The sequence below is a fragment of the Zonotrichia albicollis genome, chromosome Z, assembly GCF_047830755.1.
Source record: "Zonotrichia albicollis isolate bZonAlb1 chromosome Z, bZonAlb1.hap1, whole genome shotgun sequence".
Lineage (NCBI taxonomy): Eukaryota > Metazoa > Chordata > Aves > Passeriformes > Passerellidae > Zonotrichia > Zonotrichia albicollis.
The window spans coordinates 52,853,210-52,867,007 of record NC_133860.1 but is presented as its reverse complement, the minus strand read 5'-3'; the positions used below and the strand labels follow the sequence as shown (position 1 = coordinate 52,867,007).

The window sequence follows — 13,798 nt, the reverse complement described above, 5'->3', positions numbered from 1 at the left end:
ACTTTCTCAGATGAGAATTATACTTTCATCACATAAAAGCCTTAACATACACTGTTTTTTCCCAAAAAAACCTTTTAGTTACAAACAATAACCCAGGACACTGACATAAAAAGAAGCAGGCCTGAATGTGAAGCATGTTCTCTGCTTCCCAGTTTCAACTAGAAGACTAGATACACTATCTTACCAATGATTCATCCCAGCCACCATGGTAAAACATTTCTGATTTCACATTCCAATAAGCAAAAAGATTATCCAGTCGCACAAGCTGAAAATACAAGAGAACATATGTATTGTTATCCACAAATTTTACATTAATAATTTGGATTTCACAAAGTCTGATGAATAAAAATATTCAGAATGTTACTTTTGCTATAGAGTCTACACGGTTACATGTTTTCTTGATCTTACTTTCTGAAACTCTAATGCAGCTTGTTTTATTAGCAAGTCTCTCTTTAGCATACTGGCTATACTGTACCTTGTGGAACAACTTGGCAGTTTCATCATGTAAACAAGGATTCCAATTCTTATCTGAGGTCTGAAATGAGAATTAAACAAAAATACTCCAGTATCTATAATCCACCAACATGTTATAACTGAAACAAACTACACAAAATGACAGTTACATCATTGTAATTAAATGCCATGGAAAATAATGGAATACAATCTTCTGATTTAAGATGATTAATGCATTACTTTAAGTGAAAGCTTGAAAAGGCTACTTCCTCCAAAAACATGTACATGTATGTACTCTGACAGGCTGTACACAAGAACCAAAGGTACTCTAAGATTCTGCTTTCATTATTGTAAACTGTTTTCCTTTACACCAATAATATTTTTGGACAGGCTCTTTGGACAGAGATAAACAAGGGAAAGAATTAATTTATAATTCTGGAAGCAAGCAATTTTAGTTTGAGCCTAAAGAAGACCCTTTAATGTGCTAGGAAAAAGCATTCACAAAACCACCATTTCATTCAAGAAAGTAACATTTACTTAGGACATATTTTCTATAAAACCAGCAGTTAAGACAGCAAAAACTACTGAATCAGTGCAACTCAGCAACCAACATACTGATCCTACTACATAGTCTTCCAGAAAAAAATTTCATACCATCTTGTGATTACTACTCTAAGCACATTAAAGTGCAGTTCACAGATCAAAAAAAAAAATTAGCTCCAGTTGAAAAAAAATGTCATCTTTTTTTTTTCTTTTTCCATTCCCACCACTTCCTGTTATCAGCCAGTAACTTTTTTTTTTTGGAGCTCAAGTCAGTTTCAGTAAAATATTCAGAATGAACAGCCCAAATATAGGAAAGTGTATTGGAAACCATACCATTGTACATTGCAGATAATTACAGGTGTATTTTCCATTAGACAGTATGCTACCAGAAAGCACAACACACAAAAGCACAACTTCACCTATTGGTATATATTAACAAGTTTTTCAGATAAAAAGTGAGAAATAAAATTACCTGCATACTTAGATTCTGAAGTGAAATCCCAAATGACAACGGGTTATCACGATTTGTGATCTAACAGAACACAGGAAAAGACAAAAAAATAATTATTTCATACTCTACAAGCATATATTTGGCTAAGAATTTAAGTATCTTTACATTTTTGTCCAAGCTTTTTTTCAGTTTGTTTGGGTTTTTTTATCAAATTAATAAAAGTTCACAACTTTACTAATATTCTCTCAGCATAAAAAGCAACTAGAAAAAATCAGACAGGTTCCCAATTTTATGTTACAGTGCACAGTCCCTTACGGTAAGATATACAAAAGCACTTACATCGTCTTCATAGCGAATATGGATGTTGGAAATTTTCAGCTGAAGATTTTTGATGACCTGAGTAACTAGCTTTTCTACAAAAGTGTCTTGTTTCTCTTCTTTTACTTTATCTATGTTAAAGGAAAACAACTTAATATTTTGTTTACATTCCAATATTTTCTTAATTAGACAAAACAATAACACAATACATTTAGCTTAAGTGTTTTCTATTACATTATACTCCAGTTGCATAGATACATGTTTGCTCTGTATAATCCACAAAATTTACACTCTCAGATTAAAAGGTTTCCTAGCTTTACTACCTGCAGAGTGAAGAATCAGATAGTTCAAAAGTATGACCAGCACCCACCAATACTCTAAGAGAGCAAATCATACTTCTTGGAAGTACCAGAAGTTGAATTTAAAAAGATTACAATCCGCATGTAATGAAGAAGAAATTGTAACAAACCTTTAAAAAGCTATACTGGTAAAAATGCTTTGACACTGGAAACAAACTCTTTCTTATGAAAGAGGAAAGAAACTGTCAGATAACATGTGATAAAAAAAGCAGTATTTCAAAAGTCTAATTTATATCAGATCACATCAATGCTCAAAACTTTTTATGTTCAGAATGAATGCTGGTTCTGCAATACTGATGGCAATTATACCTAAAAAATCATAACTCATAGGTTTTTAAGTAACAAGGAAAAAACAAGAATGTAGAAGACATTGACAAAATCTGCATCTTTCTGGATTAAAGTAAAAAAAGACGCAGCATCACTTTCATTAGCTTTTCCCACCTTTACCTTGGTCAGCTATCTTCTGCTTTGCTTCTTCTATTCTCTGCAATTCCCTTTGTCTTGCTTCCAGGAAGTGCTTGGCTTCTTTTTCAGCATCATATTTTATGGCTAAACACATAAAGCAAAAATGCATAATATCAAAAAGCCTTTTATATTTTTTAAAGATACTATTTCAAAAACTGTAATTTTTATGTTTTTGTAACAGTTACATAGCAAAAAAATTAGATGATGAAACCTCAGTTACTGAAAGACTTCCACCCCATTATTTAACTGTAATTGCTAAAAGTATCTACTAAGAATAAAGCTCACAAAAAACAGTATCAATCCATTCCTGATAATTCTGAAACCCCACCAATCCATAGTCACTTCTTCCTATACATTAACTTACTGGCTGTGGGCACAATAAGCAAATAAACTCCATCAAGGACTGCCTCAACAGGTTGAGTATAAAGGTTTTGCCATGGAATCTGTAGGTTAAGCTGACCTACAAACACAAAAGAAAAAGGTTGAAGTATACAATTAAATAGCTGGCTGGAAAAGAAATGCAAAGATAATTGATATTAAACACAAAATCTCTTTAACAATTATTATACTGGACAGAAATTACCCCAGTGCACCTGAGGCAAAAGATGCCTCAGCTGAGTTGTATTTTCTTACACAATACACAGACAACATGAGATGTTTTTCCATGATTAGAACTATCAATTCTACAGTCTTTCTTTATTTCTTTGAAATACATTCCTCCCTCTTAACAGCAATGTCTCCCTCCTTGAAAATCCACTGCAGCATCTTCAGAGAAAGAAAAGCACATGGGAAGCTCACACATCATCAGTCAGCTAAATACTAGGTTTTGTGAACACAGGGATCTTGAGGTTAAGTGCCTCCCAAGTGCAAATCTTAATAAAATACTAAATCAGTCACAGAAAACACATTATTCCAGGGTCATTTAAAGAAAGCATATGGCTTTAGACTTAGTTTACTTTAAGAAAAAACTTTTACCAGACAATCAACTTGCAAAAAGAAAACTTTTTATTTTCGCAAAAACAAGGAAGGAAGGAGAAGAAAAGGCAAGTGAAAGGTAAAAATCAGTTGTGGAGTCTTGTAAAGACAAGGAACAAGATCCAGTCCTGCCAATTGCTCATCTTTGCAGTGTTGGGCTATTTTCTCATTAATATTGAGATGATTAAACAAGACTCCAGTATACTTTATTGAAAGGAGTTTCCTCAAAGTTTCTTTTCAGAAGAGACAACTTTAGAGTTCACAAAGTATACAAATCAACAAACATATGGAAATTACTTGCTTAGGATGCCTAAAGCCACTTGCAAGGAAAGGTAGCACTTACAGAAACTCCTGTATATGTACAAGATAAAATGCAACTTACTAATATGTCCTGCTTTAACTTTAAATGGCACATCCAACTGACTCTGAAAGAAAGAGGTTTAGAAAATTTAAGTTCAATTCAGCAACCTGTGATATGTTCCAATGCAGGAAAAGGTATCATGATAACCTTAACAAGCTTACCCGTCAACCACAGAAAAAAAGAAGTCAGTATAATGGATAAGCAAGCATTTGGTTACCAATTTAGACTGTTATGCTATGTTAGGCTAAATACATTCCCAAAAACAAAGCTCTAGCTTCATGAGCTATAGCAAAAAAAAGGTCTTTCAATATTGCTCTTGCCTAAGCACATTCCTTTAGTAATCGCTGAGAGCTCTCTTAGGGGGAAAAAATGTATACACTTTGCCCTTTAGATTTAATCTCAAATTAATCAAATAATCTATATAGGTGCAGAGAAAGCAAGTCAGTAAGCTTCCACTTAAAAGAAAGTGTGTTCTAAAATAAGAATCAAAAAATGCACAATAAACCCATTAAGCCCATTAAACACATAAAACATAGCTCAGGAATAATTTTTGCAAGTATTATTGTTATTTTCACTAGCTTACCAGTGCATTTTCTTTTATTTCCAGATTTTTCAGTGCTACAGCTCCTAAAAGAAAAGAAGCCAACAAGAAAAACTGGAATAAGCAAATAAGCAATAAGCAACTGGTAGACACTGCAAGTCCCAGAGTCTGAATCAGTGGGTTACAGAAGCCTAGAAGACAAGGGGCCTAATGTCTCAAACACAAATGGAGGACAGCAGTGGAGTCAACAAAGATTAGTTGGTAAGAACACGTCATGAGAAAGAATAGGATGTGGCAGGAAAAGGCGGCCATACAGACATAAGCCAGAACTTTTCTTGGACAAAGGGCTATGTTCTGGCTCCTGAAATAGAGCATAAATCAAGGAATGAGGTCAAGAAGTAGGCATAGACTGTCAACCTAAAGTCAATCCAGTATGGAGGGAAGACCTCTGACCCATTTCCAGAAAGGTCTAGAAGAACAAACTGCAAGTGATAACTCACTTGCACAGTAAATAAGCAAATTAGCTCCATAGCACAGAAATCTTAACTGTGTAAAGGTACCCAGAATCAAACCTGAACACACATGTGTTCCACGACCATGGACACTCCATCCACTGCAATGATGCTGGAGTCAGGACAGCCGATGTTCCTTCCTTTCTTTCTCTGTACCACCCTTTAGTCTCTGTGTGTCTCTCCTCTCTTTCACCCATCCCTTATCCAAGACTTACTACCATGTGTTTACACTATAAGAGACTAATTTACACCAACTTCCACACTGTGTATATAATTTATTAGCAAAACTTCTTAAGTTTTTACAGACACACTAACTTCTGGGGTTCCTTTTTGACCACAGGTATCTACAAATTTTGGGGGCTCCCTTCCCCTTCACAGTGGGGCACCCCAGTGGTCCATGACCTATGGTTCCCAAAACTTCTACTGTGGAGAGATTCACAGCCTACATATCAAATATCCATGAAAGACGATTAATCATTCCACAAAATAATATCCGAGATTGTCTCATGGCACTTGCATGTCCATGAAAATAAACTAAAATTACTCAAAGTAAAGATGCTGGAAAATCTTGTCTCAATTTTGTAAGAACCCATTTTGAAATCTAAAGTTAGCCTCTTTTTCCTCAACCATCTGTTTCCTATCCTTGTAGAAATCTAGCAACAGTAAATGTGAGTGGAATTTTAGCCCACAAAAGATCTTATTCTTGCCAGTTTTATTTATAGGCCTACAAAAATTCACAGGGAGTATTTCAGTAATCTAATTTTTAAGGTGAGAAATTCAGTATTCTGTGAACACAGAAAATTTAAATTGCAAGATCAGTTTTATAACATACTTTACATTAAACACTTGCCAGAACAAAAGGAATACTTGCACCAGAAAACTCATAACTTAAACATGCACACAGTCCAATGAAATGTCTTCTGCAAAATCTACAAGAAGAATGGAGCTTCTGTGATGGTTACGTTCAAACTAGTTGTATAGCATTAACACATGCACATGGAACAGACATCTGATACAGCTGAGCAGGGACAGAAATGAGATTCCAGAAACCAGAAGCAGATTACAGGCCTGGAAAGGAATACAACTTGAGGCTGCAAACAAAGATTGAATTGACCAAAAATGCTTTTCTTTCGGGATGCATGTTAGAAACAGCAAAATGTATGGGGAAATAGGAGCTCCAATTGCAAGAATATTCTTGCAGTTATATAGCACTAATGGCAATCAACAACTGTTCAAAGTACCATCAATTTTGGGAAACCGGACCCAAATCTCAAAAGCGTACACACTAGAAGAATTGGCTCAAGTTGTTGAACTGATATGGAAGAGCTGATCAGGTAAACTAATCCATCCATCTCATAGCACCCACAAAATACTATGTAGGTTTTAATGTTTTAATTTATTCATTGCAGTAATTTATAATCACTTTCCAGTAGAAGTGTATACATCTGACATGTGCTAACATCACCCTCTCCAGAGAAATACTACATGCAGAAGGATGGCTTTTGACAGCTGATGCCACTGCTGTTAAGCCTTAAAACACACACACATTGCCAGGAACAACAGAAAGGGGGGAAAAAAAACCCAAAAAACAAAGAGAGCATTTCCAAAAGTAGTCTGTTAACTACTCTAGGAATTGGAACTATATAGTTTTTGAAAGCGATAACAAGGTGATAGTTTTATATACCATTGGTTCAATTCCACTCTAAATTTATTCCCTGATAAAGCTTACTCTGCAGAGACCATTTTAACACACAGAAAAACCCCACATTGCTTCTTCAAGAAGATATCATTAATTGTAATTGTATTCATGGCAAGTAATTCTAATGGTATCCAGAGCAAAGGTTCAGGTTCATAACCAAGTTACCAGGCATGAGGTGCAACTTCCTCAGGTCAGTTGCGTCACGTTAAAACATTCAGAAGGAAACTGTAAGGTTACATGGCACATGAAACAGTTTAAGTGGGTTGAGTTTCTTCATTTTCACTGATGGCTACGTAAACATTCTCTCTCATCTATCCAGAGTCCGACACATGCCACAGTTCCGCAGAGGCACAATAACTCAAGCTACAATAATCTGGCCGCCCAGATGCTTCCAAAAACAAAATACTGCAAAGTGAGTAAACATTAAACATTTACAAACAATGTTTTGTGATGGCAGAACTATTTCTCATTTTATTTGAGCACATTATAATGGCAGACAATAAACAAAGAATCAATAATGTTTCAAATAGGAAGCTTTTGAAATTTCTACATTAAATGCTAGGATTTCGAAGTGAGGTACATAATTCTTCACTGGTTTTGCTTATGATTTTACAATTTTAAAACAATCACTTGGTTTTACAATCAAAAAGTTTGATATTTTACTTAAGAATTGCTATAAGAAATTAGTAGAACTCCAGGCATCTGAATTTCAATATAAAATTACTGAAACATGTTCACTAAAATATAAGTTTACTTACAAGAACCTTGTTATGGTCTGATCACAGCAAATGGAGTATCAAAGCATACAAAAGTCTACTAAAGAGGCACTAGCTTTTGTGTATTGATATAATCTTTCTTTTTCCTATACTTGAGAGAGAGCCCAAGACACTGACTAAATATTCCTGCAGTAAATAGGAAATATTTCCAAAGTCACCACACTTGCAAAGCTTGCAACCAACTCTGATGCTCAGGATTTGAAATGTAGTTATTGACCATGCCAGTATTCTCCTTCATTACCAAAATTTAGTCTCTACCACATGTAGCCATTTCTCTTGCAATGAAATGTACATCTACGTACATTACCATAAATCCTTACCATTCTGTTGGGGATTGGAGGCAAAAAAACCAAAAGCCTCCACAAACAGAAGCAGGAAAACCAGGGAATAAACCCTAGTTACAGGATGTAAAACAGTTAATGAATTAGCCTTGGATTATTGACAGTAGATTTTAATTGTAAAAATCAGAAAATACATCAAGATTTGATTATCAGTTTTGGTGATGGTTGGATGGGTTTTTTTGGCAGGGCTGATGTCCCCCTGCTGGGAGCAACTAAATGTTTTGATGTCAGAAATGCATCCAGTGCATGATTAAAAATTACCCAACTAAGCAACCTCAGAAACTGTATGTACAAGTAGTTGGAGTTGTATAAATACCTAGGGTTAAACATGCAGGCTGCAAGCCAAAACAATAATAAAAGCCAGAACAGTTATAAATATCTACAGAAAAGTCTAGAATTTATTTAGACTACTTTATAAAGCAAACTTTTAGATTTACTGATCTCTGGACAATGTGAGTAATTCAACAAAATAAAACAGCTGTCAAAATTCTAGAAAAATTGCTTTATAATTTTAATTTTAGATATTCAAAATAACTTCATTAATTTAAATGCATGAACTAACATCTACTACCAAGAATTCAGCTTGCAAAAAGAGATCTAAGAGTAAACTACTTCACCAGAGGCCTAACAGAAATTTTGTTATGGTTGTAAACAAAAGATAAAGGGGGGGAAGAAAGTTAATCTACGTAAAAATCCTGGAGATTTTACCTAATTGATCACTCTCTGCTGTCTTTAAATAAAAGGGCAGGGGAAGGAAAGCAGACAAGAGAGAGAGGAAAGAACAGAAAATGCAAATACCTTAGCTAGTATGTGATCAGTATCCAACATTCCTGTTCAAGTATTTCAACAAAATTTCTGCTTTTTTACAACAACATTGTCAGCTTGTGAATATCTCTGATGACTTAACACAAACATCTGCTTTTGCTAGTCATTTCCCACTTCTTTGTGCTGTTAATTATTTCTGTTTAAGCATACCCTCTAGAGACAAGCTGCAAGCCTTTGAGGATCAGGGTCTGCCAAATACCTCATCTATTGACATCTATTGTAAAATGGATCGTGAAAGACAGTAAAAACTACTAGACATTATGTATCCCTCAAGTGAATTCAAATTGCTGTTATGTAAGGGGAGGGGAGGAGGTTGCACCTGCTCTACCGAGACGGGGTAAAATAAAAAAAAAAAAAGTAGTTGTCTTTCACTGTAATAATAGTTGTAGCCAAAAAAACCCAAAGTGTCTGTGTGCTCACAAACATGCCAATTATCTGCCTATATCATCTTACTAACACAGGTACCCCAAAAAGAGACACCAGCTACTCAAATAATAAGTTGTGTTAAGTAAGACATGCTTGAGACATTACCTAACACGCAAGTGTGCCAAGTCAACCAAGATTTAAGTTTTTTAAAGGGCAGTACAGAGGATCTGACCAACACACTGAAAAATAGCATCATGAACTGTCATTAAACAATTGTCTGGTCTTTCAATACTGGATATGTCACTGGCATTTCACTTCTTGTCAAAGGTAACTGACAACTGCATACATCTCATATTGCTGCAAGCATCTTTTCAAGTATCTTAACTTGACCAAGTCTAGAGCATTCAAAAATATCTAACTCACCTAAATACTTATCCAACCTGTTTATCTAAGCCTAGTACTTGCACACTCGTTAGCACAGTTCATTGAAACTATCTTTCTTAGTGAACACCAAAAAGAGAGGTTCAAGAACACTGTCCTTCCCAGTATCAGCTATCCAATAGCTTTCTCTGATGGCTGCCTAACACAGTAGTCTTTTACCTTGCTTCATATTAATGGAGTTCCTTAGGCATATGATTTTCTCCCTTTACACTTTCTTCCAAGCCTTGGCTTTTACAGTATTGGCTTTACACGTTCAAATTAGCTTTTATACCTGTGTAGGCTGAGCTACCTTAAACTTTCTGCACTGCCTTTTATATTTCAGGTCATTCAGCTCTTGCAACATTCTCAGCCATTATTGTTTTCAGATAGAACATCTTTTTCCAATACTGGGATAGTCTACATTTTTTTACCCTTCAATCTGAAGGGGTTTTAACAAGAAAAAAAAATAAAATCATTACTGTAATTATCAATGTGTTCATGTATTTACTGGAGCAGCATCATCAAACAACTTTACTACACAGATTGTACATGGAATAGATTTAATAGTGCAGGATGAATTCTCTCATTTATCAAAACCAAGGTTAATATTAAGCATGATCATTAAAAGTCAATAATAAAGCTCCAAATTTACCGAGGCTGAAACGATGTAAAATTGGGTTTTATACATAGATTCAATTTATGAACAGGTTACTAGCCTTAATTCAAACAGGCTAGCTATAAAAAACCACAAGGCCACAATTTGCTCTCTACAGCCTTTTAATATAAATTACTCTGGTTTTTAATCATTCAGAGAAAAAAAAAAAAAAACCATGCCTTTTAAAATAAAAGACTATATATATATATATATAGTTTGCGCAATGCTCCAGCATCCAAAAAGCACTGGTGATTTGTTACAGGGGAAAAAAAACCCCAAACAACTTTCCTTTTTTTTTTCTTTCTTTCTTTTAATTTGATGGATTTAGGACAATTTAATTTCAATAGTACATGAATTATGTAAAATTTAGCAATCTTATCAAGACACAAAGGCAAACACTGTAAGAAAACACATAGCTGTGATGGAAATGCTTCCAGAGCACACAGACAAGCACGAAAAGCTATTAAGTTTACACAAGATCTGAAAGCCAAAAAAGTACTTTTTTAAAAAATACCTTAGTTACAAAATTTTAGTAATTAGCAAGCTAAAAAGATTATCCATAGACTTTAGGTATACTGTGAGTCTAGGGATCTGCTAATCAATGATGCCCTCCATATTAAAAGGTATATTAAAGTATTCTACTTTTTCTACCGCGGTTACTACTAATAATTGCTGCCTTTCACATAGCAGAATGCAATATATAGGTCCTTTGAGATATTTGAATTAAAAGAAATATTGCAGATGTACAGACCATCAAACACAATTTAAGTCAAAAAATAGCATCATGTGGAAGACCAGGAAAAAACTCCACACTTAATGCCTTACCAACAAAACACAGCATTTCTGAGCCTCTTATAGCAAGACATTGGTAGCTCCATGTATCAGTATACACGATAAACAAGTCAACATGTAGAGAAAAAACAATTTTATTCTAATATATATGCACTAGAGAAGTGAGATATTCAGTTTAAATAAAAATATACTAAAGCCTCTAAAATATGAGAACTTCTTGAAGATGAAGTAATAAAAAATAAAATTAAGTTCCACAGAAAAATATGACAGCTGAATATCAAAACTTCATAGTAAAATTGAGGAGTTTTTTTTAGTTTGTTTTTCGGGTTGGATTGTTTTGTTTGGGGTTTTTTTTTAGTTTTTTTTTAATTGAGACAATGTGCATCTAATCTGTTAATAGTTGCTTCACAGAGGCATAAGCTGCTATAACTAACCATCAGCAACTTAGAGAACTGGAAAAAAGAAGCCTTTACCTTTTTTGCAATGTACAAACATTGCCCAAAACATTTACAATGTTTCATATTTTTCATTAAATGTTCTGTCTTCATTGAACAGAAAGAAGAAACTTGGTAACTTCAGTACACACATCAAGCAATTAGCTTGACACAGTTCTGCAGAAAGCTGCAATTAGTTAAACCTTGCAAGTAAGGCTCACCTAACCAGTAAGAGATATGCGATATTAAGCCTCACTGCTACAGATGAATGACTAATACATTGTCTCCAGCAGTTACATGTGCTGTTGCTGTGTTAAGACTCCTTACAGAGACTGAACTTTACAAAGATGGTATGAACGCCTTGACTAACTGAAGGAAAATAACTGCAAAGAGGAAACTAAATAAGGACAGAAAACAAGGATAAAAACAAAATGTTGCAAAATGCAACAAAAATGATGCAAAAAGCTCCAGGAGAAGCTCCAGAACAAAATCTGGTTAATGTGTATGAGTACCTAGGAATGGAACTGCAGGTAGGCAAATACCTCGAGGATGTTTCACACCTACTGTATGAATGCACCTGTAAAAAAACCCTGAACCTCTGTGTTTGCTTTTGCTGATGCTGCAGATACCTGGGATGCACATGCAAAACTGAGCCAGCACCGATCACAGGCATCCGTCCATAGTCTGCGCCTGACAGACCTTTGGTGCAGCTTTCTTGTAGGTACCTTACTAAGGGTAACTCAGGAGTGCGGATTCAAACAGAACACTTCACTGCTTTCAGAACTAGCATGTTCATTTAATTCTACAGACCACTGCTTACCCCGCCTAGTACAGCTAGGCACTGCCTTTGCTAACACCTAAAGCAGTACCTACTGCTGGTTCTTTAAGGCTAAAAATAACGAGTATTCCAGACCTACAAATGGCAGCGCCAAGAACGCAAGGGATGCCACTGTCATTCGGGGAGAGGCCACTCACCCCCACAAGCACTAAAACGCCGCCAGAGCCCTTGGCGTTTATGCACGGTTTATTTCCGGGCGTGGAAAACGCCCATAAACCAGTTCAGTTTCGCATTCCCAGAACCAGGTCAGGCTCCCGCCTCCAACCTGCCCGCCCGCCAACTCCCAAACTTTCTGCAAGCACCACAGACACCGCGGCCAGTCAAGGTCCGTCCCCGTTTAGGAGACAGCACGGGCGGCTCCATATGGAAAAACAAAACAGAAGCGTCCGTTTTGCACTTCGCCTCCAGCACTTCGCTTGGTTTCTCTTGCCTCCGTTCTGCAGCTCCTCCCGCTCCGCTGCCGCCGCCCCCCGCTGCCGCAGCCGGCAGCTCCGCGGACACCACCTCCCAGCCCGCCCGCCTGACCACCTCCGCGGCTATTTTTAAGCAGCCGGGCAGGTGGAGAGGCGGCAGAGTTGTCGGCTGCGCTGGCGGCCTGGCCCGGCCCGGCCCGGCCCAACCCAGCAGCGCCCAGGGGACACCGCCCCGGCCTCCTCCCTTGAGCGGGCGGCAGGGCGAGCCGGCCGGGCAGGAAGGCACGCGGCGGCATGAGGGCAGGCTTGCGGCTCCCCCGCGGCGCGCCAGGCCCGTACCTCCCCAGATGCCCAGCTTCAGCTGGGAGCTGTCCAGGTTCACCACGTAGTCGCCAAGGAAACGGTTCAGGACGTCCACGACCAGGGACTCGAACACCATCCTGCCCCCCGGCCGCCGCCGCACGGCAGCAGCGCCGCCGCCCCGGCTCCGGCCGCTCCCCGCCGGTCCGCCCCGCCCCGCGGCTCGAGGGGGCGGTGCAGCCGTGCCCCCCCGCCCCTCCCGGCTGCGGGCGCGGCGAGGAAGGGGCGCGGCTTGTCCGAGGCTACGGCAGCCGGCGGGGGCTGCGCAGCTTCGCCTGCCGCGGGCCTTCCCCTCCCTGGGCCGCTCCTTACGCACGCTGTCTGCCCGCTCTCGTAAAGGGACGAGTTGTCACGGAATGGGTCAGGTTGGAAGGGACCGCAGGGGATCATCTGGTCCAATCTGCCTGCTCAAGCAGGGTCACCCCAGAGCAAATGATATAGGATTGCAACCAGGTTGTTCTTGAATATCGCCAGTTAGGGAGACTCAACAACCTCTTTGGGGAACCTGCTCAATGCTCGGTCACTGCACAGTAAAGGAGCTATTCCTCATATGTGGGTGGAGCTTCCTGTACATCCGTTTCTGCATGTTGACTCTTGCGCTAGTGCTCGGCACTGCTGAGCAGAGTCTGGATCCGCCCTCTAGACACCCTTCCTTCAGATACTCACAGACATTGATAAGGTCTCCTCTCAGTTCTTCTCGAGGCTGAGCAGGCCCAACTCTCTCAACCTAAGAGAGGTACTCCAATCCCGTAATCATCTTTTTGCTCCCCACTGAGAGCAAACTAATGCTCTCCATTAGTTTATCCAAGGGATTTAAGTGTGGCATAGCCATAAGAGTTTTTTGAGTATTTTTCTCTTCCCCAGGCTAAGCAAATATACAAATTACTGCATGTCTTGAGCT

At 38.1% G+C, this 13,798-nt stretch overlaps 1 protein-coding gene across 5 annotated transcripts in view; it reads right to left on the bottom strand.

The window, feature by feature from the left end:
* Positions 1 to 13,078, bottom strand: part of VPS13A (vacuolar protein sorting 13 homolog A) — a 101,928-nt gene extending 88,850 nt beyond the window's left edge. For all 5 annotated transcript variants that reach the window (XM_005492402.4, XM_074533565.1, XM_074533566.1 and 2 more), the window contains exons 1-9: positions 12,877 to 13,078; positions 4,509 to 4,552; positions 3,947 to 3,989; positions 2,954 to 3,049; positions 2,572 to 2,673; positions 1,787 to 1,896; positions 1,469 to 1,528; positions 476 to 535; positions 185 to 265 (exon numbers count right to left, since the gene is read on the bottom strand). In XM_005492402.4, the coding sequence (XP_005492459.1) occupies positions 185 to 265; positions 476 to 535; positions 1,469 to 1,528; positions 1,787 to 1,896; positions 2,572 to 2,673; positions 2,954 to 3,049; positions 3,947 to 3,989; positions 4,509 to 4,552; positions 12,877 to 12,976 (696 nt within the window). In that variant the 5' untranslated portion in view covers positions 12,977 to 13,078. The remainder of the gene's footprint in view (positions 1 to 184; positions 266 to 475; positions 536 to 1,468; positions 1,529 to 1,786; positions 1,897 to 2,571; positions 2,674 to 2,953; positions 3,050 to 3,946; positions 3,990 to 4,508; positions 4,553 to 12,876) is intronic.
* Between the last annotated feature and the right edge of the window lie 720 nt (positions 13,079 to 13,798).